At 49.8% G+C, this 27,974-nt stretch overlaps 1 protein-coding gene across 2 annotated transcripts; it reads left to right on the forward strand.

The window, feature by feature from the left end:
• Nucleotides 1–27,836, forward strand: ccdc9 (coiled-coil domain containing 9). 2 transcript variants are annotated; one of them, XM_072459878.1, is made up of 12 exons: nucleotides 1–280; nucleotides 2,401–2,505; nucleotides 3,328–3,498; nucleotides 4,454–4,840; nucleotides 4,907–4,990; nucleotides 5,085–5,249; nucleotides 6,549–6,730; nucleotides 11,169–11,230; nucleotides 11,852–11,972; nucleotides 15,834–15,951; nucleotides 18,210–18,765; nucleotides 27,817–27,836. In XM_072459878.1, exons 1-12 carry the CDS (start codon nucleotides 278–280, stop codon nucleotides 27,819–27,821), a joined length of 1,959 nt encoding a protein of 652 aa, XP_072315979.1. In that variant the 5' UTR covers nucleotides 1–277; the 3' UTR covers nucleotides 27,822–27,836. The 2 variants fall into 2 exon arrangements, with proteins under 2 accessions (XP_072315979.1, XP_072315978.1); XM_072459877.1 differs by having other exon boundaries at nucleotides 198–280; nucleotides 5,088–5,249.
• Nucleotides 27,837–27,974: the final 138 nt, after the last annotated feature.

The raw sequence follows: 27,974 nt of genomic DNA on the forward strand, positions 1-27,974 counted from the left end.
GGGCACCAGAGACCACCAGGGGGCACCAGAGACCACCAGGGGGCACCAGAGACCACCAGGGGGCACCAGAGACCACCAGGGGGCACCAGAGACCACCAGGGGGCACCAGAGACCACCAGGGGGCACCAGAGACCACCAGGGGGCACCAGAGACCACCAGGGGGCACCAGAGACCACCAGGGGGCACCAGAGACCACCAGGGGGCACCAGAGACCACCAGGGGGCACCAGAGACCACCAGGGGGCACCAGAGACCACCAGGGGGCACCAGAGACCACCATGGTGAGTGCTTCAAACCTCACAAACCACACATTGGCTCCAACAGTGGCCAGATGTTTACCCAACTTTAGTCTAGAGCTGCACAATAAATGCGTGTTTTATCATCAGGAGCGTGCGATATGAGCATCACGTTTGGAAAAAAAAGGGAATTTGTAATTTTTTTAATAAAGTGTTTGTTGTGTGCATCAGACGCGACCTCAGTGCACACTGTGGAAGCAACACACATGCATGCATGCACACACACACGCGCATGCACGCACACACACGCACATGCACGCACACACACGCGCATGCATACACACACACACACACACACATGCGTATGCATACACACACACACACATGCGTATGCATACACACACACACACATGCGTATGCATATACACACACACGCGCATGCACACACACACACACGCGCATGCATACACACACACACGCGCATGCATACACACACACACACGCATGCATACACACACACACACACACATACACACACACGCATGCACACACACACACACGCGCATGCACACACACACACACATGCATACACACACATACACACGCATGCATACACACACACATACACACACACGCATGCACACACACACACACACGCATGCACACACACACACACATACACACGCATGCATACACACACACATACACACACACGCATGCATACACACACACGCATGCATACACACACACGCATGCACACACACACACACACACGCATGCACACACGCATACACACATGCACACACGCATACACACACACACACATGCATACACGCATGCACACACACACACACACATACACACGCATACACACACGCATGCACACGCATGCACACACGCATGCACACACACACACACACACATACACGCGCACGCACACACACGCGCGCATGCATACATACACACGCGCGCGCATGCATACATACACGCACGCACACACGCGCGCGCATGCATACATACACGCGCACGCACACACACGCGCGCATGCACGCACACACACGCGCGCATGCACGCACACACACGCGCGCATGCATACACACACACGCGCGCATGCATACACACACACGCGCGCATGCATACACACACACACACACGCGCATGCATACACACACACACGCGCGCATGCACACACACACGCGCGCGCATGCATACACACACACACGCGCGCATGCATACATACACGCGCGCACACACACACACGCGCGCATGCACACACACGCGCGCGCATGCATACATACACGCACACGCGCATGCACACACACTCGACTCAGACGGTCCCTCTTCTGCCTGAAGAGTGGGTCCAGCTCCAGTCTCCTCGTGTCCGTCTGTCCGTCTGTGAGAGTGGGATCTCTCCTTCACTGGAACTCCTCCAGGTTTCTACGCTTTTTTCCCAAAGAGGTTTTTTTTGTAGTTTTTCCTGGCCGAGAAGGAGAGTCTAAGGACAGAGGACCCTGGGACATCGTCCCTCGCCACCACAGACATTGTCTGACTTCATCGCCACCACAGACATTGTTGATTCATTTCTCCCTGTGGCCCTCAGAGGCAACTGTTGTTGTGATTTTGGGCCTTACAAAAATAAATTGATTTGATTTGATTTGACACACACACGCGCATGCACACGCATGCACACACGCACGCACACACACGCGCGCATGCACACGCACGCACACGCGCATGCACACACACACACGCATGCATACACATGCGCGCGCGCATGCACACACACACACGCGCATGCACGCACACACACGCGCATGCACGCACACACACGCGCATGCACACACACGCACACACACACACACACACACACATGCGTATGCATACACACACACACACACATGCGTATGCATACACACACACACACATGCGTATGCATACACACACGCATGCATACACGCGCGCGCGTGTATGCATGCGTGTGTGTGTGTGTATGCATGCGCGTGTGTGTGTGTGTATGCATGCGCGCGCGCGCGTGTATGCATGCGCGCGCGCGCGTGTATGCATGCGCGCGCGCATGCATACACGCGCGCGCGCATGCATACACACACACACACAGTTCCTGTGTGCACAGCTCATGTCTTGTTCTGTTCTGTGGTGATGGTCAGTCAGCCACGATGGAGCTGAAGACAAAGGAGGAGAAGGATGCAGAGCTGGACCGCAGGATCGAGGCTCTGCGGAAGAAGAACCAGGCACTGGTCCAGCGTTATCAGGTCAGAGGTCACGCACCAGACCACCACTCGCACAAACATCACCTTCAGGCACCAGACCTGAGAGTCTCCACACAAATAATGTGTCTGCCTCTGTGTGCTCGTTTAAACATCATGACGCAATCGTGCAACTGCTTCTGTATTAGAGCCATTTGAAGCACATGCACATCTACAGTCCGACACAAGCCACAGAGCTGACCTCATCACAGAGGCTCAGCAAATACCTCCAGAGGCTCAGCAAATACCTCCAGAGGCTCAGCAAATACCTCCAGAGGCTCAGCACTGACCTCCATCACAGAGCTGACCTCCATCACAGAGCTGACCTCCATCACAGAGCTGACCTCCATCACAGAGCTGACCTCCATCACAGAGCTGACCTCCATCACAGAGCTGACCTCCATCACAGAGCTGACCTCCATCACAGAGCTGACCTCCATCACAGAGGCTCAGCACTGACCTCCATCACAGAGGCTCAGCACTGACCTCCATCACAGAGGCTCAGCACTGACCTCCATCACAGAGGCTCAGCACTGACCTCCATCACAGAGGCTCAGCACTGACCTCCATCACAGAGGCTCAGCACTGACCTCCATCACAGAGGCTCAGCACTGAGCTGCGAGTCTGAGGCTGCAGGTCTGAGGCTGCAGGTCTGAGGCTGCAGGTCCGAGGCTGCAGGTCCGAGCCTGCAGGTCTGAGCCTGCAGGTCCGAGCAGACCCTCAAGCTCTCGAGTTTAACAACCAATTATTATTGTGTAAGTTTGGGCTGTTGTGGAAACACCTAAAATCTTTCCAACTCAAGTCTGCTGTGCTGCCCACACTGAACAGGAAATTGAAGAGGACAAGAAAAAAGCTGAGCAGGAGGGTATCGCCGTGACAACCCCACGTAAGCCTCGTCCCCACAACCCTGAGCTGGAGAAGAAAAGGCAGGAGGAGCAGGAGAAGAGGAGGCTAGAGAAGGAAAACTTCCTGGTCACTCTGGATATGTTCACACCACAGGTCAGTGCTCCAGAGACCAACAACATTAAACACTTTGAATGAACGAGTGAATTTTATCTGCATTTTCAGGCTGAGAAATAGATTTTCAAAGTTAGGGGCCAGGGGGGCCCCCCTATCTAAAAAAGTTAGGGGCTCCCCAGCAATTTCAGGGGCCCACAAGCGCGCGCGGCGTCATAAGAACAAGATAAATTTGTTGATTTAAACCTGGTTATTAGCATGTAAAACAATTTAAAGTACTTTTATCTTTTATTTGATATGAAGAGCACAAATACTACTGTTTAATTTAATATAATCATGTTTCTTAGATACAAAATAAATACTGTTTACAGCATTTGACACAAGGAGATCTTGTGGAATATATAAAATCACAGCCTACAAAATGAACTACTAACATATATATATATATATTGCCCCGATGCTAACAACTCCAAAGGGCCGGGCCCTTGGGGCCCTTGGATACTTCCACATTGACACAGCTTTTGTTGCAAACAACTTTAAAAAGACTGAATTGTGGACTGAGTAGAGATTGACGCCCGCCGACCTAGGAATCACTTTTTGGGCAAAATTAGAGCAAGCATTTCCGAGAACAACCGAACACGACCGAAAGCAGCGGCTAATCAGATCAGCCCGCTTTCATTGAAATTAGATCACAGACACCGCTCGGCCAATGAGAAGCGAGAAGACTGCGAAGTGGCATGTCTGTCAAAACGAAACTTAAGCGATGAAAATGCCCCAAATATGGCACGGGGCCCCTCCTGATTCAAACCCAGGGCCCGCCGGAGATTTGTCTCCTTACGGGCCCCCGTCTATTTCGCAGCCTGATTTTACTATTTTAAATACATTTTAATGCAACTTTTTCTGCTTTTATTCTTTGGGGGTTTTGTGGCTGAGGGGCACTTTGAGTTGCATCTTGATGTTTTCTGTTGGACAGAGTTGAATATGAGCTTGTGTGCAGGAGAAGAGAGTGGTGAACGACCGGGGCCCGCAGAACGCCCGGGGCCCGCAAAACGCCCGGGGCCCGCAGAACGCCCGGGGCCCGCAGAACGCCCGGGGCCCGCAGAACGCCCGGGGCCCGCAGAACGCCCGGGGCCCGCAGAACGACCGGGGCCCGCAGAACGACCGGGGCCCGCAGAACGACCAGGAGGACACAGAGGGGCCCATAGCCCAGAGCCCAACCAAGAGGATGTCTGGTCGTGTGGGTCGAAACCCAAGAGGAGGGGGCCAAGAGGAGAAGGGCCCCCATGAGGATGTGTCTGGGGAGACCCCAGGTCGTAGGGGGGGTCGTGGGGGCAGGAGCGGCAGAGGGGGGGAGACACCTGTGGCCAATGACCGCAGGTCCAAGGTACGTCCCAGGCATTCCACCCTCCAGTGTCAGAACAAGCCAATGAGTGGAATGTGCTGTGTTCAGGAATGGGAAGAGAAGCGGCGACAGAACATCGAGAAGATGAACGAGGAAATGGAGAAAATTGCTGAGTATGAAAGAGGACAGAGGGTATGTTCTTATTCAACTGTCGCTCTATGCTCTATTCTCTATGAACTATGATTCTGAGGCTGTGTCGTGGGTGTTGCTTCTAATCCATCTGCAGCAGGACGGGGACAAGCCCAGCAGACACTTCCTGGATGACCCACGGCGTTCTGGTCCCGCCCCCGACACTGACCGCAAGGAAGGCAGCAGGAGACACGTGCGCAACTGGGGAGGACTGGACTTTGAGAACGTGAAGACGGGAGCTGAGCTGGAGAAGGAGTGGACTGTGAGTCACACACATGCACACACACACACATGCATATACACACACACACATGCACACACACACACATAATAATAATAACTTTTTATTTATATAGCGCTTTTCAGTGACCCAAAGACGCTGAACATAATAAAAAAAGGGGGGGGTATTTACAGACAGGGGGGGACAACACGTACAATACACATTAATATACAGATAAAATGAACAAGACAGAAGAAGTAGAGAGAAAAAGATGGGGATGTAACAGGGGGTAGAAGTGTAGCCCGCCTCCTCACCCACACCTGGTCCCGTGATCACATCACTCCCGTTCTCCGCTCTCTCCACTGGCTCCCCATCAAGCAGCGCATAAACTTTAAAATACTCCTCCTCACCTTCAAAGCTCTTCACCACCTTGCCCCCCCCTACCTGTCTGACCTCCTCATCCCCCACCGCCCCACCCGAGCTCTCCGATCCTCCTCCTCTCTCACCCTGGCTGCACCAACATCCCGACTCAAAACCTTTGGCGACAGAGCATTCTCCCGAACAGCACCCCGACTCTGGAACTCCCTCCCCCCCGTCCCACTCTCCCTCACTCACAACGTTCAAATCCCGCCTAAAAACATACCTCTTCACCCAAGCCTATGACCTCCCCTACCCCTAGCCTCCTCTACCCCATTGCCTAAACATGCATATACACACACACACATGCGCACACACACACACATGCATATACACACACACACATGCACACACAAACATGCACATACACACACATGCATATACACACACACACATGCACACACACACACACATACACATACACACATGCACACACACACATGCACGCACACACATGCACGCACACACATGCACGCACACACACGCACGCACACACACACACACACACACACACACACGCACACACACACACACACTGAAAACTGGGACTCTACATGGGATTTGAGGAAATGTCTCCATGAAGATGAGCAGATGACATCACTCCATGTTACATGTCAGATCAGAGTAGAGGCGTCCTACACGCTCACAGAATAAAATGGCTAACTTTAATGCCATATATTAGATCATTTCATGAGCAGTAACAGTGTCACTGCTCTGCATGTCGAGGACCTCAAACCTTTTTCATGTGAAACGCATGTTCTACAGTATAAATAATATTTGATGATGTTTTGGAAGAAAATTGCAGTTGAAAAATCACTTATCTATGTCCAACACTCCTCTTGTTTCTACTTCTCATATATTCACTCCACCTTTTCAATTTGGATGACATTTCTTGGCTCAAAGTTGTGTATTGTTATTGTGCAGAGCCGGCGCCCCGGGCTCAAAGGCTCTGTGGATATGACCGTGTCCATGACGGGCCGGGAGCGCGCCGAGTACCTGCGCTGGAAGAAAGAGCGCGAGCAGATCGACGAGGAGAGGCTGGCACGGCACCGCAACGCCACAGGACAGTGGAGACGCGAGTGGGACGCACAGAAGTCTGACAGCATGTGAGGCCCTCGCACACGCCACGCTGACCGCTCCACACACAACTGACCGCTCCACACACAACTGACCGCTCCACACACAACTGACCGCTCCACACACAACTGACCGCTCCACACACAACTGACCGCTCCACACACAACTGACCGCTCCACACACACGCCACGCACACTCCATGCTAACCGCTCCGCGCTAACTTAACCGCTCCATGCACGCTCCATGCACGCTCCACGCACGCTCCACGCACGCTCCACGCACGCTCCACTCACGCTCCACGCACGCTCCACGCTAACCGCTCAACGCTAACCTAACCGCTCAACGCTAACCTAACCGCTCAACGCTAACCTAACCGCTCAACGCTAACCTAACCGCTCAACGCTAACCTAACCGTTCAACGCTAAGGCAAGGCAAGGCAAGTTTATTTGTAGAGCACATTTCATACACAAGGCAATTCAAAGTGCTTTCACACAGCAGGAAAAATGCATTCAAATCACAAAGAAATTACAGAAATACAATAAAATTAACTAAATTAAAAATTATCAATCCAACTGATTGTCTAAACTAATAAAATAACAAACAAAAGAGAAGAGTGCAAAGAAAAAATCCTTTCAGTCATATGCGCAGCTAAACAAAACTGTTTTTAGCTTAGATTTGAACATTGCCAGAGTAGAAGCCTGTCTCACATCTTCAGGAAGACTGTTCCAGATTTTAGCTGCATAAAACTGAAACGCAGATTCCCCATGTTTTGTCCTGACTCTGGCACCAGCAGGAGGCCGGTCCCTGAGGTCCTCAGAGTCCGAGATGGTTCATATGGCACTAACATATCCAAGATGTACTTTGGTGCTAGGCCATGGAGAGACTTGTACACAAGCAGAGCTGCTTTAAAGTCTATTCTCTGAGCCACAGGGGCCAGTGCAGAGACCTGAGAACAGGACTAATGTGATCATACTTCCTGGTTCTAGTCAGGACCCGAGCAGCAGCGTTCTGGATGTACTGCAGCTGTTTTACAGCTCGTTTGGAGAGACCAGTGAGCAGGCCGTTACAGTAGTCTAATCTACTGGAGACAAACGCATGGATAAGTCTCTCTAAATCTGGTTTTGACACTATATTTTTGATTTTGGCAATGTTTTTTAGATGGTAAAAAGCTGCTGATGTTATTGATTTGACGTGGCTATTAAAGTTCAAGTCTGAGTCCATTATTACCCCCAGATTTCTAATTTGGTTTGTAGGTTTTAGAGCGAGACTCTGGAGGTGACTGCTAACACTTTCTTTTTGTTTCTGTGTGCCAAAAACGATTATTTCAGTCTTGTCTGAGTTCAGCTGGAGAAAGTTGTTTTGCATCCACAAACTGATCTGTTGGATGCAGTGACAGAGTGAATCCACTGGTCCATATTCACCTGCCGATAGTGAAACATAGATCTGAGTGTCGTCTGCATAATTGTGATAGGACACATTTTCACTGCGTATCAACTGACCTAACGGCAGCATGTAGAGGTTGAACAGAAGGGGACCCAGGACTGACCCTTGGGGCACTCCACAGGTCAGGGTCATGTGGTCTGAGACACAGCTACCAATTTCAACAAAGTACTTCCTGTCTTCCAGATAGGACCTTAACCAGTTTAGGGCGGTGCCAGTGATGCCCACCCAGTCCTCTAGTCTCTGTAAGAGGATCCCATGATCGACAGTGTCAAAAGCAGCATCAGATCTAACAGAATTAAGACTGAGGCTTTGCCCGTGTCAGTGTTCAGGCGGATGTCATTTGTCACCTTGACAAGAGCAGTCTCAGTGCTGTGATGAGGTCTAAAACCTGACTGAAAAACAACAAATTAGTTGTTTATTAAGAGGAAATCTGTGAGCTGTTGGTAAACAAACTTTTCAAGGACTTTGCCCAAAATTGGCAGATTAGAGATGGGCCGGTAATGACTCAGTACTGCGGCATCAAGACTGCTCTTCTTTAGGAGAGGCTTTATGACTGCAGTTTTCAAAGACATTGGGAATGTTCCAGATTGAAGCGACATGTTAACTATGTGAGTGAATGGTGCTAACAAACTGTTCAGCACAGACTTTAGAAATCCGGTGGGTAACACATCGAGGAAACATGTAGATGAACTCAGACTGGTGATGATCTCATGGACAGTTTTGTCAGTTACTGGTGCAAAGTGAGTTAGCTCTAAGTGTCTTGGTGGTTTTAGGGTATTTTTTTTGCGTTGTGGGATTTATAGCATTTTAATGCCCTGAACTTTGTCATTAAAGAATAATGCAAACTCATTACACTTGGATGTGGAAATGAGTTCTAACGGCAGCTGAGCTGGAGGGTTTGTTAATCTGTTTACTGTGGCAAACAGGACACGCGAGTTGTTACTGCAGCTTCCAATTATTTCAGAAAAATATCTTTCCCTAGTTCTACATAAGATTAGGTTGTACATGTTCAGCTTCTCTTTGTAAATCTCTTTTTGAACCTGGAGCTTTGACTTGCGCCATTTCCGTTCGGCCCTGCGGCACTCCCTTTTCTGTGCCCTGACCGAATCCTCATTTCTCCACGGCGCCTTCTGCTTATTTTTAACCATTTTAGCCTTTATAGAGGCGATGGTGTCCAGAACATTCAAAACACTAGATTTAACAGAGTTCAACAAATCATTTACATTAGAACATGAGACATTTTCAAAGTTTATCATTTCCATAAACAGTGCACCTGTGCCATCACTTATGTGTCTCCTCTGAACAACTGCAGGACCAACCGGAGGTTTGGGAGAAACAGACAGGTCGAAGAAGACACAGAAATGATCAGACAGAGCATCGATCACATTAACATTTGAAATATTTACCACCTTTGTAATTATGAGATCTAGAGTGTGTCCTTTGCTGTGGGTGGGGCCTCTCACATGCTGAGTAAGACTGAAGGTTTCAAGGACAGCATCAAGCTCTTTAGCGTTTCTGTCACAAATATTATCAACATGCACATTGAAATCACCTGTAATGACCAAACCATCAAAGTCTGTGCATATGACTGAAAGCATCTCAGTAAAATCATCAATAAAACTTTGGCAGTGCTGGGAAGGCTTGTATAAAACAATGAAGAGAATGGAAGGAGACCGTTTTAGCTCCATTTTAAAGGATACATACTCAAATGATGAAAACACCCCAAAAGACAACCTGCGGGTGATTATTTCATCTCTAAAGACAGCACAGACTCCACCCCCTTTTTGTTTTCTCGTGTTTCAGATTCAAACTTAAAGTTGGGTGGAGCAGATTCTATCAGAACTACATTTCCTGTGTTTTTGTCAAGCCATGTTTCAGTTAAAAACATAAAATCAAGATTATAAGAAGAAATAAAATTATTAATTAAGAGAGATTTGTTACATAAGGATCTGACATTTAGCACAGCAAGTTTCAGACTAGTTTCAGTGAGACTGGGCTTTATCTTTTCACAGGGAATATGAATCACATTTCTCAGATTGGGCCTGACTCGCATTTTGTTTTTCCATCTGTGTGATGATGTGACTACAGAAATAGCACTAGGGGGGGCTCTTTTTACATAGGGCCCCGGGTTGGTTTGATTTTTAATGTGACAATAAGTCCCGGCAACGCTGAGACCCAGTGCATCCTAGCTATGGGAGCTAACCTAACCGCTCAACGCTAACCTAACCGCTCCACGTACACCCCACGCACACTCCACGCTAACAGCTCTATGCTAACCTAACCGCTCCGCGCTAACCTAACCGATCCACGCACGCTCCACGCATGCTCCACGCTCACTCCACACTCACCACGCTAAGCACGACCCGGAAGAAGACTCAAACAAACCCTGCGACAATAAAAATAAATCCTCAAGATGCAGCTCTTGGAGAAAATAATGATAATCACTCAAGTTGTAGAAAAAGATTCAGTTGTAGTCATCTGGACTCTCTTTTTCTACAAACACTCCTGGACGAGGGATTACACAGATAATATTCACTAAACTCTGCTCATCTCTGAAGTCCCAGACGGGCCCGGAGCCGAGCGCCTCCGTGTTTGGGCTTTGTTAAAGTAAATACACCAAAGCCTCACCCTGGTCTGCCATCTGACCAGGAGGACAGCAGCACTGGCAAACACAACAACTCCTCCACTGCACATCTGCGCTGGACGCCTCATTTCTGTCCTTTTCTGTCTAATTAAGCGCCATACAAATCTTTAAAAATACAAATGAACTGGGCTGGTTTCATTATCATGCAGAAGGCCCAAAACAACCACAACCTTTGATGGCGGTTAGCCACCTACTGTAGTCTTCAAAGAATGTGTTTTACGCTATACCATAAAACAAAAAAGCTATTGACCTTATTCTGCCCCGCCCACTTTTGCTTCTTTTGCCACTTATCAGCACTTCCGGTTGAGCAGGAACTCTGGTGGTTTAATTCTGCTTGTATCACATTGTGGTTTTGTGTCTGACTCTGGGCTGTGCTGCAGGTTCACAGAGGACCAGGCTGTGGGTGCAGAGGGCACAGCCCCCGAGCCGGGCAACCGCCGAGGTGAGAACCCCACACACGCTGCCTCTTCTGAACCTTCATTACATGTGGGCAGATGCCGCTTCTAAGTTGACCTTGGATTAAACCCCATTATTCTGTGAGTCCTTGTTCTCAAATCCTTATTCAGTCATGTACAGGACACCTAATGACGAGTTAATCTGACGAGTATTAATGCAGACGTTTTTAAAAGTAAAACATGTAAATGTTAATCATCTGTTTGCTATTAAGAAATACGAGGCTAGTTGGAGTGAAGCGCCTTGTCTGGAGGATCATGAGCTTTGACGTGTCGACAGAGGGCGGAGTGTTATTAGGCCACGTGTCTTTGATCATGACCTGCACAAGACAGAACTGTATATTTTATGTTCCTAATAATAAACAACTGTATTAGACTCGCATACTCTCGCATACGAGGTATTGGTCCAGATCTAAAGAGGATCTGATCCCAACAGATCTCAGACCAGTCACCGGTGTGTTCACTGCTGACCAATGGGAGTTCTGTTCTCTCATGTTGGGCTCCAGCTCCAGTTTGCATCTCAAACCATGATCTATGACAGTTATTGTAAATACTAAGTACCCAATAAAAACATATGTTGTCTTTATTCACCATCAGCATTTCTTTCCTAGATGACTGTAAGCGACCTCCTAAGGAGCCGACATTTGGGGATTTCTTGTCCCAGGGTAGGAGTCATGGACCAAGAGGCGATCGTGGACGGGGCCGACATCGAGGCTCTAGACCCAGTTACAGGTGAATGTCACGAGACTAGAATATATTGTCAATTAAAAGAAAATAGAATAGACAAAATAATAATGATTCTATCTCACTAACTACCGTATTTTTCAGGCTATAAGTAGCACTTTTTTACATAGTTTTGGGTGCGACTTATACTCCGGAGAGACTGATTTCTGATATTTTTTGTTATTGTCACACGGCAACCACATTTCACATGCCGACCACAAGAGGGCTCTAAAGCGCTGCAGCGACGCTAAGCGGCGATCGGGGAGTTGTTGTTGTTTATATTTGTATTGTAACACATGAGGAGGTTGTGCTGAGTAACACGCCCTCACAGGCAACTGTTGTTGTGATTTTGGGCGTTACAAAAATAAATTGAATTGAATATTGTATGTACAAGTAAAATCGAAACTACTCAAAACAGCATTGAGGTACTGCCTTTACACTTCACAAACACTGCATCAAAATTGGGACTAAATCGAGGCTAATCCTGGAACTAAACCAGGGCTAGAACAGGACCAAACCGAAGTCTTCAACAAGGACGATGTATGAGGTATGAACGCTGCTTTCTCTTCAGCGTGATTGAGTGATCTGGGGTAAAACTGATGCTGTGGTAAACATGTTCTTTATGGTATAGTTATTTGAATAACTGTTAATATGTTACGTTAACATACCAGACACTTACCACAGTTCTGTCTGTGCCTCATGTAGCTGAAGGTGTTAGCATTAGCATACGTACACTGGCCCGGTAGCAAACGCGTTGTGGACCAGTACCGGTCCCTGGCCCGGTGGTTGGGGACCCCTGTGCTATTGTTCCTTCTGGGATTGAGACCCCCTCTGTGTGGACCACCTTCCCTCTCTTAGTCACCATCACCACACTTCTCTAGTCCAATGACATTCCGATATCTGAGCTATAGATCCTGGTGGTGTGAATGTCCCGCTCGCTCTTAGCATCCAGCTTGAAGTCGTCCATGTAGAGGAGGAGACTGATGGTAGCTCCATTCCTGAGTCGTATCCATAGCCAGTTGATTATTTGGCTGAGGGGGTTCAGACCTCTGCAGAACAGCAGTGAGGGGGTTCAGACCTCTGCAGAACAGCAGTGAGGGGGTTCAGACCTCTGCAGAACAGCAGTGAGGGGGTTCAGACCTCTGCAGAACAGCAGTGAGGGGGTTCAGACCTCTGCAGAACAGCAGTGAGGGGGTTCAGACCTCTGTAGAACAGCAGTGAGGGGGTTCAGACCTCTGCAGAACAGCAGTGAGGGGTTCAGACCTCTGCAGAACAGCAGTGAGGGGGTTCAGACCTCTGCAGAACAGCAGTGAGGGGGTTCAGACCTCTGCAGAACAGCAGTGAGGGGGTTCAGACCTCTGCAGAACAGCAGTGAGGGGGTTCAGACCTCTGCAGAACAGCAGTGAGGGGGTTCAGACCTCTGCAGAACAGCAGTGAGGGGTTCAGACCTCTGCAGAACAGCAGTGAGGGGTTCAGACCTCTGCAGAACAGCAGTGAGGGGGTTCAGACCTCTGCAGAACAGCAGTGAGGGGGTTCAGACCTCTGCACAACAGCAGCGGGGACAGCGCAGCACCTTGGTATATGGCACATTTGACGGACACTTGTGCAAGTGTCTTGCCATTGGCCTCAAGGGTGGTTTTCCACAACCTCATCGAGTTCACTATGAAGGCTCTTGGATCATTGAGTGCTTGGAGTTGTCCAACATCAATGGGGCTCTAAGTGTGCTGCATTGAGTCGTGGCTTTCTTGTAATGGATCCAGGCAGTGCTCAGGTGTGTCGGGTTCTGTACCAGGAGCTGATGTGTTGCACCTGTGTCTTTCTGAGCACTGCTCATGTTTGACCCATGTGCCCACTTATCTTAGCCGCCATTATGCCCGACAGGAGCTTCCACGTTGTGGAGAGGCAGGTTATTAGCCGATAGTTGGACGGGACTGTGCCTTTTGAGGGATCCATCTGGATCAGGATCGTACGCCCTTTGGTTTAGTCATTCAGGAAGAGTTCTCTCCTTTAGCAGTGTGTTCATTTGGGCTGCTTTAAACATCATACAATGTGATTTAGGGATATTTTAGATTCTATCTTTCTGTCAGGTAAACTTGTAATAAAGGGAACCTCAATATTTTCATATGGAAACTTATTTCTTGTAAACTTATTTCTTGAACCTGAAATAAAAAAAGAACAACAGGCTAACGTGCTAAGCTAGCAGGCCGCTGCATCAGCCCCAGCCCCCCACTCCAGCTCAGGCATCGGCAGGTCCATCTCAAGCACTGGCTCCAGGAGTGAGCTAGACCCAGTGATTATGGAAACTTTGTGGGAGATTACGGACTAGATTTCAAGGGCAGTGGACACAAAGATAGATGCGGCCCTGGTGGAAAAATGTGCGATTTGGAATCTAAGAATGGCGAATTGGACACCCGAGCCACAGCAGTAGAGCATGATGCAGCTGATTTCTGAATCTGCTGCATTCGTATTTATGTTGTTCCTGACTCGTCTCCAAGAGGAACATCTCCACCGCATGATGCTGCCTCCACCGAGCTTCACTGTAGAGATGGTGCAGGCCATGAGCGGGGCCTGTTTCCTCCAGACATGACGCTTCTATTCAAGCCAAAAAGTTCAATCTTTGTTTCATCAGACCAGAGGTTTCTCATGGTCCTTCAGATGCCTTTTTCACAGACTCCAGGCGGCTGTCATGTGCCTCTTACTGTAGAGTGGCTCCAGCCTGGCCACTCTACCACACAGGCCTGATGGGTGCTGCAGAGGTGCTTGTTCTTCTGGAAGGTTCTCCTCTCTCCACAGAGACACACTGGACATCTGTCAGAGTGACCATCAGGCTCTTGGTCACCTCCCTGACCAAGGCCCTTCTCCTCTCAGTTTGGCCAGGTCCAGCTCTAGGACGAGTTGTGGTGGTTCTGTGCTCAGAGGAACGTTCAGCGCTGCAGAGATGTTTCTGTCTCTTCTCCAGGTCTGTTCCTTGATGCAATCCTGCCTCGGAGGTCTACAAGATCCTTGGACTTCATGTCTTGGTTTATGCTGTGACATCACTGTTACTATGGGACCTTCTATAGACAAGGGTTTGCTTTTCCAAATCATGTCCGATCACCTGAGTTTACCTTAGGTGGACTCAATCAGGTTATAGAAACCGACCTGAGCACATGTGCTTTTTGTGTTTTATTTTTAATACATTCAAACAACCGTCTGTCGTCTTATCATTGGGTATTGTTTGTAAAAAAAAAACAATTTTGGAATGTTTTATTTCAATACTAAGACGTTTTCTGCATTCAAGTTGGAAATCTCTGAGCAGAACATAACAGTATAAGGACTGAACTCAAGTCAAATGCTTAAATCATGAATGTGAATGTTTACTTCAGTTATTCGCTCAGTGATGAAGTAACTGCAGAGGCTCAACTGCAGCACAGGAGCAGATTTAAAGACAGCAGGGGGCAGTAGAGGGCAACTGAAGAGAAAATGACACCAGCACTATCAGTATAATGGAGTAAAAGTTGATCCAGATGCAGTGCACGGCCGTGTTGGATTAATTCTGATAAACTCTGGGTTCCAAGATGTGAGTGTTAATTTAAATGTTTCAACTCTGAAAATCTGACTTCCAAGGACAAATTGAACGCAGTATAAGTACCGGGGAATGCACACTGCGTCTCCTTTAACCTTCATTTTATTTATTTGTATTTATTTTATTTTTGACAGAGACAATGCATCATACATAGTTACAACACAAAGCTTGCAGCTGATGTGATGTACACAAAGTTTATAGCCAGTGCTCATTTTCAACTCCTGTCCCTGGTTGGGCTTTTCTGAATCCCCCACAGATATAAAAGGCATTAGAAATTAAATTAAATTGTGTGTTTATGATTGCAGTATGCATGACAACCGCTGGGAAGCAGAGAAGGAGGAAGAGAGGAGGGAAAAGGAGGACGAGCCAAAACAGGAGGCTGACACAGAGGAGGTGAAGTCCAGAACCCCAGAGAAGCCAAAGGTAAAGCTCCGCCCTGTCGCCCTGTGTTTCTCCTGTAGCAGCTCCGCCCTGTCGCCCTGTGTTTCTCCTGTAGCAGCTCCGCCCTGTCGCCCTGTGTTTCTCCTGTAGCAGCTCCGCCCTGTCGCCCTGTGTTTCTCCTGTAGCAGCTCCGCCCTGTCGCCCTGTGTTTCTCCTGTAGCAGCTCCGCCCTGTCGCCCTGTGTTTCTCCTGTAGCAGCTCCGCCCTGTCGCCCTGTGTTTCTCCTGTAGCAGCTCCGCCCTGTCGCCCTGTGTTTCTCCTGTAGCAGCTCCGCCCTGTCGCCCTGTGTTTCTCCTGTAGCAGCTCCGCCCTGTCGCCCTGTGTTTCTCCTGTAGCAGCTCCGCCCTGTCGCCCTGTGTTTCTCCTGTAGCAGCTCCGCCCTGTCGCCCTGTGTTTCTCCTGTAGCAGCTCCGCCCTGTCGCCCTGTGTTTCTCCTGTAGCAGCTCCGCCCTGTGTTTCTCCTGTAGCAGCTCCGCCCTGTGTTTCTCCTGTAGCAGCTCCGCCCTGTGTTTCTCCTGTAGCAGCTCCGCCCTGTCGCCCTGTGTTTCTCCTGTAGCAGCTCCGCCCTGTGTTTCTCCTGTAGCAGCTCCGCCCTGTGTTTCTCCTGTAGCAGCTCCGCCCTGTCGCCCTGTGTTTCTCCTGTAGCAGCTCCGCCCTGTCGCCCTGTGTTTCTCCTGTAGCAGCTCCGCCCTGTCGCCCTGTGTTTCTCCTGTAGCAGCTCCGCCCTGTCGCCCTGTGTTTCTCCTGTAGCAGCTCCGCCCTGTCGCCCTGTGTTTCTCCTGTAGCAGCTCCGCCCTGTCGCCCTGTGTTTCTCCTGTAGCAGCTCCGCCCTGTCGCCCTGTGTTTCTCCTGTAGCAGCTCCGCCCTGTCGCCCTGTGTTTCTCCTGTAGCAGCTCCGCCCTGTCGCCCTGTGTTTCTCCTGTAGCAGCTCCGCCCTGTCGCCCTGTGTTTCTCCTGTAGCAGCTCCGCCCTGTCGCCCTGTGTTTCTCCTGTAGCAGCTCCGCCCTGTCGCCCTGTGTTTCTCCTGTAGCAGCTCCGCCCTGTCGCCCTGTGTTTCTCCTGTAGCAGCTCCGCCCTGTCGCCCTGTGTTTCTCCTGTAGCAGCTCCGCCCTGTCGCCCTGTGTTTCTCCTGTAGCAGCTCCGCCCTGTCGCCCTGTGTTTCTCCTGTAGCAGCTCCGCCCTGTCGCCCTGTGTTTCTCCTGTAGCAGCTCCGCCCTGTCGCCCTGTGTTTCTCCTGTAGCAGCTCCGCCCTGTCGCCCTGTGTTTCTCCTGTAGCAGCTCCGCCCTGTCGCCCTGTGTTTCTCCTGTAGCAGCTCCGCCCTGTCGCCCTGTGTTTCTCCTGTAGCAGCTCCGCCCTGTCGCCCTGTGTTTCTCCTGTAGCAGCTCCGCCCTGTCGCCCTGTGTTTCTCCTGTAGCAGCTCCGCCCTGTCGCCCTGTGTTTCTCCTGTAGCAGCTCCGCCCTGTCGCCCTGTGTTTCTCCTGTAGCAGCTCCGCCCTGTCGCCCTGTGTTTCTCCTGTAGCAGCTCCGCCCTGTCGCCCTGTGTTTCTCCTGTAGCAGCTCCGCCCTGTCGCCCTGTGTTTCTCCTGTAGCAGCTCCGCCCTGTCGCCCTGTGTTTCTCCTGTAGCAGCTCCGCCCTGTCGCCCTGTGTTTCTCCTGTAGCAGCCTACGGCGGTCATGTGCAGAAGTCTGTGTGGTCCACCCGGAGGAGAGTTTGGGAGGTGGAAGCACAGAGACCTGCACGGTGTCCTGACTCTCAAACGCTTTGCGTCGGACGGGAGTGGGTGGTTGGGTGGTCGGGTGGTCGGACCTAAACACCTCAGGATCCAAGTCCCGCTCATGTCTAGATTTAACCATTTGTGAAAGTTACTAAAAGTCCTGGGAGATCTGGCAAAAATCTTTATAAAAATCTAATTAAAATGACTTTCATTATTTGATTTATATTTATATTCTCTGGCTTTATTGATAGGACAGCTTTACTGTGAAATGGGGGGAGAGACTCTATAGACATTTGGCAAACGCTCAAGGCCAGAAATTGAACCCACAACACAGTGGCACATACTTCCAGCCCTCACATGTGCTTAGTAAATTCAGAAAGAAAAACGAGACAGATTTGAATCCATTTTAAATGATGGGCTCTTGAGTGACAGCTCCAGCTCTGAGCTTTACATCATCCTGAGGAGTTGAAGTGTGACTCAAGTGTCATTGAGACTCTTAAATAAAAAAAATGTCATTTCCACAGGCCTTGACCCCAAAAAGAGACCAACCTGCAGAGGACGACGAGGACCAGTGGGAGGACGCCAGTGAGGGAGAGGAAGAGGAAGAGGAGGAGCCAGAGGAGACTGAGATCCATTCACAGTCCCCCAAAGAGGAGCGCACACCCCGACCCAAAGCTCACTCCCTGGAGCCCCACACCCCTGAGGAGTCCCCAGAAGCAGCCAAGCCCGTCAGCCCCTTCTGTCCCCTGGACCACCAACCCGTGTCCGACTGGGGCGAGGAGATGGAGCTGCTGTCCCCTCGGAGCAGCATGGGAGAGAGCCCACTGAAGCCCCCCAGTGCAGAGGCCAGTCCCCAGCAGAAGGACCCAGGGGAGCCAGGGAGGTCTGATGCACTGCTCGAGGGACCGCCCGAGTCTCCTCCCGAGTCTCCTCCCGAGGGACCGCCCGAGTCTCCTCCCGAGGGACCGCCCGAGTCTCGGCCCGAGTCGCCGCCCGAGGGACCGCCCAAGTCACCACCTGTGGGACTGCCCGAGTCGCCGCCCAAGTCGCCGCCCGAGGGACATTCTTTAGGAATCAAAGGTCAGACTTCCACACATTATTGACCCTTCAGGTTTTAAACTGAAGCTGTTTCTTTTGGCCAGAATTAGATGAAGCTGATGGAGGAAATGGAGCGAGTCAGGTGGAGCCAGCAGCTCCTGCTGAAGGTCGGGGGTCACCATAGCACTGTAGCCCCTCTTCTCTCCGTGTCTCGTTTGTTCCCAGCACCACTTTACTTTTCACGCTTAGGAATGTGTGGGTGGAGCCACCCGGCCTGGGAAGAAATTGGCTTGAAATGTAGGACCAGGCCCGACCCTAACATTACAGATCAAATCATGATATTAAAATGTAACAGGTTATAGTATGAATATTGGGGTATACATTTTCATAGTTATGGGAGTAGTCTCAAATAACCCCTCCTAATACCTTTCCGTAATCATGCAGCTCAATGTATTGACAGATTCCAATTTGAATTCTAAGATTATGCATTAAAGAATGTATTTATGAAACAATCCCATTTAAAAATAAATAATAATAATAATAATAATAATAATAATAATAATAATAATAATAATAATTTAATAATTTAATAATTTAATAATAATAATAATAATAATAATAATAATAATAATAAATAAGCCAGTTTTAATCATTGCCACGTCAACCACTCCCACTGCAATAGCCTTCTTATGTCCCTCTAGTGTCCAGTTCACCCCGGCCACTGCCTTTGGGCTCGTCTCCATAGTAGCATTAATGGTGTTAGCATTAGCTTCCATGCTAGCCACGACTATAGTAGGGGTCAAACTTGTGTGGTCCCACTCAACAAATGTAAAAATGGGTAATACCGATGCTCTTTAGGGATCATCTCAAAATAGGTTGAAGCTGAAAAGACTTTTTTTTTTTAGCCCCCCCCATCACTTGAAAACTTGCTCTCAAATAAACTCTCAAACTTGAACATAATTATGTTACATATATACATAATATGGCATCTGATTTATATAAGCTGTTTGACCATCTCCATAAATACTCCATGGTCAGAATTGGACAGTGATTTGATGGAGCATTTCCATTTATTCTGTCCATCAGTGAATATGACTTGTCGTTTACGATCGGGACATTTCACTTGCTGCAGTGCGACGTACGTGTTGATAAAACGATCGTAATTTGATAGCGCTTGCTCGCCTCTGGTCCCTGAACAGCCTTCGGTATTTGTATTACTGGTAGTAGAAGCAAAGTCTCCAAATAATGTCACCTGTCGCGACATGTTTGTTTATGGTCCAGGGGCGCTACGGCACATCCCATTCAGCCGCTACGCGCGCACCGTGCAGACTCACCTCGCGCCTGCGACGAAATGATTTCCCCATTGCGCGAGTTGATTGGCTGCTGTAAAGCGCTATGTGCATTACGTTTCAAAATAAGCAAAGTCATGAGTGTCTGATGTCATGGATGTTGGCCTAATGCTCGTTGCTGAGAGTTTTTTAGCATTTCAAAACAATTACTGTCACAAAAATGTATTGAAGCTTCAAAGCAATAAATATTAAGTCTTTTCAGCTTCAACCCATTTTGAGATGATCCCTTACAAGTGTGGGAGAGTTTTATTAGAGCTTAGAAACAAGGACCAGGACCACTGAAGAAGGACCAGGACCACTGAAGAAGGACCAGGACCACTGAAGAAGGACCAGGACCACTGAAGAAGGACCAGGACCACTGAAGGACCAGGACCACTGAAGGACCAGGACCACTGAAGGACCAGGACCACTGAAGAAGGACCAGGACCACTGAAGGACCAGGACCACTGAAGGACCAGGACCACTGAAGAAGGACCAGGACCACTGAAGAAGGACCAGGACCACTGAAGGACCAGGACCACTGAAGGACCAGGACCACTGAAGGACCAGGACCACTGAAGGACCAGGACCACTGAAGGACCAGGACCACTGAAGGACCAGGACCACTGAAGAAGGACCAGGACCACTGAAGAAGGACCAGGACCACTGAAGAAGGACCAGGACCACTGAAGGACCAGGACCACTGAAGAAGGACCAGGACCACTGAAGAAGGACCAGGACCACTGAAGGACCAGGACCACTGAAGGACCAGGACCACTGAAGGACCAGGACCACTGAAGAAGGACCAGGACCACTGAAGGACCAGGACCACTGAAGGACCAGGACCACTGAAGGACCAGGACCACTGAAGGACCAGGACCACTGAAGGACCAGGACCACTGAAGAAGGACCAGGACCACTGAAGAAGGACCAGGACCACTGAAGGACCAGGACCACTGAAGGACCAGGACCACTGAAGGACCAGGACCACTGAAGGACCAGGACCACTGAAGGACCAGGACCACTGAAGGACCAGGACCACTGAAGAAGGACCAGGACCACTGAAGGACCAGGACCACTGAAGGACCAGGACCACTGAAGGACCAGGACCACTGAAGGACCAGGACCACTGAAGGACCAGGACCACTGAAGGACCAGGACCACTGAAGGACCAGGACCACTGAAGGACCAGGACCACTGAAGGAGGACCAGGACCACTGAAGGACCAGGACCACTGAAGGACCAGGACCACTGAAGGACCAGGACCACTGAAGGACCAGGACCACTGAAGGACCAGGACCACTGATGAAGGACCAGGACCACTGATGAAGGACCAGGACCACTGAAGGACCAGGACCACTGAAGGACCAGGACCACTGAAGGACCAGGACCACTGAAGGACCAGGACCACTGAAGGACCAGGACCACTGAAGGACCAGGACCACTGAAGGACCAGGACCACTGAAGGACCAGGACCACTGAAGGACCAGGACCACTGAAGGACCAGGACCACTGATGAAGGACCAGGACCACTGATGAAGGACCAGGACCACTGAAGAAGGACCACTGATGAAGGACCAGGACCACTGATGAAGGACCAGGACCACTGAAGGACCAGGACCACTGAAGGACCAGGACCACTGAAGGACCAGGACCACTGGAGGACCAGGACCACTGGAGGACCAGGACCACTGGAGGACCAGGACCACTGGAGGACCAGGACCACTGAAGGACCAGGACCACTGAAGGACCAGGACCACTGAAGGACCAGGACCACTGAAGGACCAGGACCACTGAAGAAGGACCAGGACCACTGAAGAAGGACCAGGACCACTGAAGAAGGACCAGGACCACTGAAGAAGGACCAGGACCACTACTGAAGGACCAGGACCACTACTGAAGGACCAGGACCACTACTGAAGGACCAGGACCACTACTGAAGGACCAGGACTACTGAAGGACCAGGACCACTACTGAAGGACCAGGACCACTACTGAAGGACCAGGACCACTGAAGGACCAGGACCACTGAAGAAGGACCAGGACCACTGAAGGACCAGGACCACTGAGCTTCTGCTAATAGTCACTCAGGAGACTTTGAGTGACATATTATTCTAGCCACTGAGGAGAGCTTTCTCCTGGTAGGCGGGACAAAGGGTTTATTTACACAGAATTCTCCCTGTTCACGTGCGTAAGGCTGTCAGAGCCTAGAATTTTCTGCATTTTGCGACTAGATTTTACACATCACATTTTCTGATTTTATTAGCTTTTAGGACGCGTATTTTGTTAGATATATGTATTATTATATCAATACAAAAATAAAATAAAAATATTATTTTTATTTATTTATTCATCTTTATATGGGAAATTCCTGGGTAAACTCATTTACACATTTTCACATTCATTGTTTTTAGCAGTTATAATTGGTATTAGTGGCCTACAAAACATCAAAATGTATGTTTTATGATCATAGAGGAGCTAAAATTGTAATAAAACAGTTTGGCACAGTTTGGCACATATTTGTATCACTTGAATATACTTTTTGATACATAAGGTCAAAGCACCAAAATGCCTGTTCTAGAGATCTGAAACTTTACACAGTTGTTGTCATGACAACAGCATATGCAGTGAACAGCATAAGCACACAATGAAGTATGTCCTGCTCAGGACCATTACAAATTGACAATATTCAGGCGAGACTAAAAAAGGATGTTTTGTTTATGTTTGTGCTTCTGTAGTGTAAGTTCTGAAGCCCTGACAGTGTGACACCTGCACATCTGCAGAAACTAGAAGGTCTAAGCTTTCCCATGATGCATCGCACTCACATGTGGAACGTAAGATCCTCTTTTAATAAGCAATGACATGTGGGTCTGACCAGTGTGCACAGGGGGAAATGGGTGGATGGAAACAGATTAAAGGCAACACACAGTCTCTCTCTGTGTCATGTTTGTAACTGAAGGAACTCACTAAACACACAGCGACATATCAACCGCACATGTGCAGCCAGGGAAACCTGCTGCTATGGGAACCAGGCTGCAGGTGTGCAGCAGCACGCAGGGAATGATGGACATGTGGGAGAACTACTCAGCTGACCACGCCTCCAGGAAATGAGACTCGGATTGCTCTCCAATAATCCTCTTTTATTCCTTTAAGACCAGTTGGACGGAGTGGGAACTAGTGCAAAATGAGCAATAGAGAGTGAATCTGGGCGTGGCACTTCCTCAGAGACGCACCAGCTGAGCCTCTGATCAGTGCTGCATTAGCACTGATCATTTCATTTGATGCCCTCTCCCTGACCACATGCACAATGACACAGGCAAACACAGAAGAAAACCTAATTACCACAATGGGGGGTGATGCGCGCGGGGGCAGACTGTTGGAGAGGATGTGGCAGCAGGAGACAGACTGTTGGAGAGGATGTGGCAGCAGGAGGCAGACTGTTGGAGAGGATGTGACAGCAGGAGACAGACTGTTGGAGAGGATGTGACAGCAGGAGGCAGACTGTTGGAGAGGATGTGACAGCAGGAGACAGACTGTTGGAGAGGATGTGGCAGCAGGAGACAGACTGTTGGGGAGGATGTGGCAGCAGGAGGCAGACTGTTGGAGAGGATGTGGCAGCAGGAGGCAGACTGTTGGAGAGGATGTGACAGCAGGAGACAGACTGTTGGGGAGGATGTGACAGCAGGAAGCAGACTGTTGGAGAGGATGTGGCAGCAGGAGGCAGACTGTTGGGGAGGATGTGGCAGCAGGAGGCAGACTGTTGGAGAGGATGTGGCAGCAGGAGACAGACTGTTGGGGAGGATGTGACAGCAGGAAGCAGACTGTTGGAGAGGATGTGACAGCAGGAGACAGACTGTTGGGGAGGATGTGACAGCAGGAAGCAGACTGTTGGAGAGGATGTGGCAGCAGGAGGCAGACTGTTGGGGAGGATGTGGCAGCAGGAGGCAGACTGTTAGAGAGGATGTGACAGCAGGAGACAGACTGTTGGGGAGGATGTGGCAGCAGGAGGCAGACTGTTGGAGAGGATGTGACAGCAGGAGACAGACTGTTGGAGAGGATGTGGCAGCAGGAGGCAGACTGTTGGAGAGGATGTGGCAGCAGGAGACAGACTGTTGGAGAGGATGTGGCAGCAGGAAGCAGACTGTTGGAGAGGATGTGACAGCAGGAGACAGACTGTTGGAGAGGATGTGGCAGCAGGAAGCAGACTGTTGGAGAGGATGTGTCAGCAGGAGACAGACTGTTGGAGAGGATGTGGCAGCAGGAGACAGACTGTTGGAGAGGATGTGGCAGCAGGAGGCAGACTGTTGGAGAGGATGTGACAGCAGGAGACAGACTGTTGGAGACGATGTGGCAGCAGGAGGCAGACTGTTGGAGAGGATGTGACAGCAGGAAGCAGACTGTTGGAGAGGATGTGACAGCAGGAGACAGACTGTTGGAGAGGATGTGGCAGCAGGAGGCAGACTGTTGGAGAGGATGTGGCAGCAGGAGACAGACTGTTGGGGAGGATGTGGCAGCAGGAGGCAGACTGTTGGAGAGGATGTGGCAGCAGGAGGCAGACTGTTGGAGAGGATGTGACAGCAGGAGACAGACTGTTGGGGAGGATGTGACAGCAGGAAGCAGACTGTTGGAGAGGATGTGGCAGCAGGAGGCAGACTGTTGGGGAGGATGTGGCAGCAGGAGGCAGACTGTTGGAGAGGATGTGACAGCAGGAGACAGACTGTTGGAGAGGATGTGGCAGCAGGAGACAGACTGTTGGGGAGGATGTGGCAGCAGGAGGCAGACTGTTGGGGAGGATGTGACAGCAGGAGACAGACTGTTGGGGAGGATGTGACAGCAGGAAGCAGACTGTTGGAGAGGATGTGGCAGCAGGAGACAGACTGTTGGGGAGGATGTGGCAGCAGGAGGCAGACTGTTGGAGAGGATGTGTCAGCAGGAGACAGACTGTTGGAGAGGATGTGGCAGCAGGAGACAGACTGTTGGAGAGGATGTGGCAGCAGGAGGCAGACTGTTGGAGAGGATGTGACAGCAGGAGACAGACTGTTGGAGAGGATGTGACAGCAGGAAGCAGACTGTTGGAGAGGATGTGACAGCAGGAGACAGACTGTTGGAGAGGATGTGGCAGCAGGAGGCAGACTGTTGGAGAGGATGTGGCAGCAGGAGACAGACTGTTGGAGAGGATGTGGCAGCAGGAAGCAGACTGTTGGAGAGGATGTGTCAGCAGGAGACAGACTGTTGGAGAGGATGTGGCAGCAGGAGGCAGACTGTTGGAGAGGATGTGTCAGCAGGAGACAGACTGTTGGAGAGGATGTGGCAGCAGGAGACAGACTGTTGGAGAGGATGTGTCAGCAGGAGACAGACTGTTGGAGAGGATGTGACAGCAGGAGACAGACTGTTGGAGAGGATGTGACAGCAGGAGGCAGACTGTTGGAGAGGATGTGGCAGCAGGAGACAGACTGTTGGAGAGGATGTGGCAGCAGGAGACAGACTGTTGGAGAGGATGTGGCAGCAGGAGGCAGACTGTTGGAGAGGATGTGGCAGCAGGAGACAGACTGTTGGAGAGGATGTGGCAGCAGGAAGCAGACTGTTGGAGAGGATGTGTCAGCAGGAGACAGACTGTTGGAGAGGATGTGGCAGCAGGAGACAGACTGTTGGAGAGGATGTGGCAGCAGAAGACAGACTTTTGGAGAGGATGTGGCAGCAGGAGACAGACTGTTGGAGAGGATGTGGCAGCAGGAGACAGACTGTTGGAGAGGATGTGGCAGCAGAAGACAGACTGTTGGAGAGGATGTGGCAGCAGGAGGCAGACTGTTGGAGAGGATGTGACAGCAGGAGACAGACTGTTGGAGAGGATGTGGCAGCAGGAAGCAGACTGTTGGAGAGGATGTATCAGCAGGAGACAGACTGTTGGAGAGGATGTGGCAGCAGGAGGCAGACTGTTGGAGAGGATGTGACAGCAGGAGACAGACTGTTGGAGAGGATGTGGCAGCAGGAGGCAGACTGTTGGAGAGGATGTGACAGCAGGAAGCAGACTGTTGGAGAGGATGTGACAGCAGGAGACAGACTGTTGGAGAGGATGTGGCAGCAGGAGACAGACTGTTGGAGAGGATGTGGCAGCAGGAGGCAGACTGTTGGAGACGATGTGGCAGCAGGAGACAGACTGTTGGAGAGGATGTGTCAGCAGGAGACAGACTGTTGGAGAGGATGTGTCAGCAGGAGACAGACTGTTGGAGAGGATGTGACAGCAGGAGACAGACTGTTGGAGAGGATGTGACAGCAGGAGACAAACCACTATCATGTGTTTTGACATCATTTCAGAGCTTTATATTTGGGCTTCTAAACTCCATGGACACGATGGATGGATCTTTGGACTCATGGGAGACGGGAAAAGGCCGTCACAAAAAATCGATCACGATCTCTGGACCGACATTATCATCGACAGGGAAAAGCAAATTACATTGGACATAATTTGAAACATTTGACCGACTCTGGACTAAATAGGACTTTTCTTTTGGACTCGCTGTGTTTCATGTGTGATGGTCCAGTGAATGTCCAGTGAATGTCCAGTAAATGTCCAGTAAATGTCCAGTAAATGTCCAGTAAATGTCCAGTAAATGTCCAGTAAATGTCCAGTAAATGTCCAGTAAATGTCCAGTGATGATGATATGAGAGCCAGGCCTGAGGAAGTGAAGGGCCTGCTGCTGGCCGCGCCTCTGGCCGCGCCTCTGATTGGATTAGCGCTGCCATTTCCCTCGGGCAGGGCCCAGTCAGCTCTGCGCTCTGGTGCTGCTGCCCATGGTCAGGGTGGCACACTGTTATTTCATTGATCTTTTTTTAATATTATAAAGTCATTGCTTGATGTGTTTATAGCTGACGCGGTTTAGACACATTAAACAAAACGTTGCTCATGTGCTGTATATTTATTATATTTCTGTAGAGAAATACAACATAAGGTTCTCGTGTCCTGTCTTTCTTTAGCTTTTGATGTTTTAATTGTCTTTTAACTTGTGAGGTGACCTTGAGTCTTGTTCCATTCAGTGAAATGCATTATTAGGCTCGAGTCTATTGTTCTTCCCCTGGTTTATTATTCTTATTGTCTTATTGCTTTAAAGCAGACACTATCTGTTGTCTTTTTTTATTATATCAGGATTTTCCTGATTTTTGACGCGTTTCACCTCAAAACTTTCACAGATTTCAACAAGTTTGACCTCTTTACGATCGCTTTGCACTGTCTTAGGGGTGCTTTTGACATTTGTACAACTTATACTTTTTGCAGTATTTGGAAAAGTATCAGTATTTTTTCCCATCGAAAAGATTCAATTTTTGGGGATTTTTGACCCTGAACGTTGATGAATGTCACACGTGGGGTCATAGGTCACACGTGGGGTCATAGGTCACACGTGGGGTCATAGGTCACACATGCTTGTAGAACGCCCGTCTCAACAGTGGAGACAGTGGCGAAAAAACATGAAAATCTTTGGGCTAGGCACATGAGACTTGGGACAGTGATAGAGCTACTTTTGACCTCTGACCTTTGAGGAGTAAAACACACCTGGAGCATCGCTCTATGATAAACAGGAAGTCAGCCATGTTGAATCAAAGTGGCACCGCCATGTTTGACTTTTTTTTTTCCCAAATTGTACTTGTCCTAGGTTTTTTGTCCGATCGAGCTCAAAACACCTTTTGCATCTAAAGACATTGAAAATTAATAAAAAATCAAAAAAATGTTTGATATTCTTTACGGTCTCACGTTGGTCTTCTGCTTGCAGACTGACCTCTGGAGCAGGACGAATGGCTGATCTCTGGACCCCCCACGGCCGCTGCCCACGGCCGCGCCCACAGCCCCGCCCACAGCCCCGCCCACAGCCCCGCTCAGTGCTAGGACATCTTTCCTTTCCAAAGTCAATCATTTTCAGCAAATTCAACA

Source organism: Eucyclogobius newberryi, unplaced genomic scaffold (genome assembly GCF_026437365.1).
Source record: "Eucyclogobius newberryi isolate DKJ021-1_F unplaced genomic scaffold, fEucNew1.0.hap1 SCAF_10, whole genome shotgun sequence".
NCBI classification, from domain to species: domain Eukaryota; kingdom Metazoa; phylum Chordata; class Actinopteri; order Gobiiformes; family Gobiidae; genus Eucyclogobius; species Eucyclogobius newberryi.

Coding starts and splice junctions, on each gene's coding strand:
- ccdc9 (XM_072459878.1), top strand. Junction 2,506..3,327: donor CACTGGTCCAGCGTTATCAG/GTCAGAGGTCAC, acceptor CACACTGAACAG/GAAATTGAAGAGGACAAGAA. Junction 6,731..11,168: donor GCACAGAAGTCTGACAGCAT/GTGAGGCCCTCG, acceptor GCTGTGCTGCAG/GTTCACAGAGGACCAGGCTG.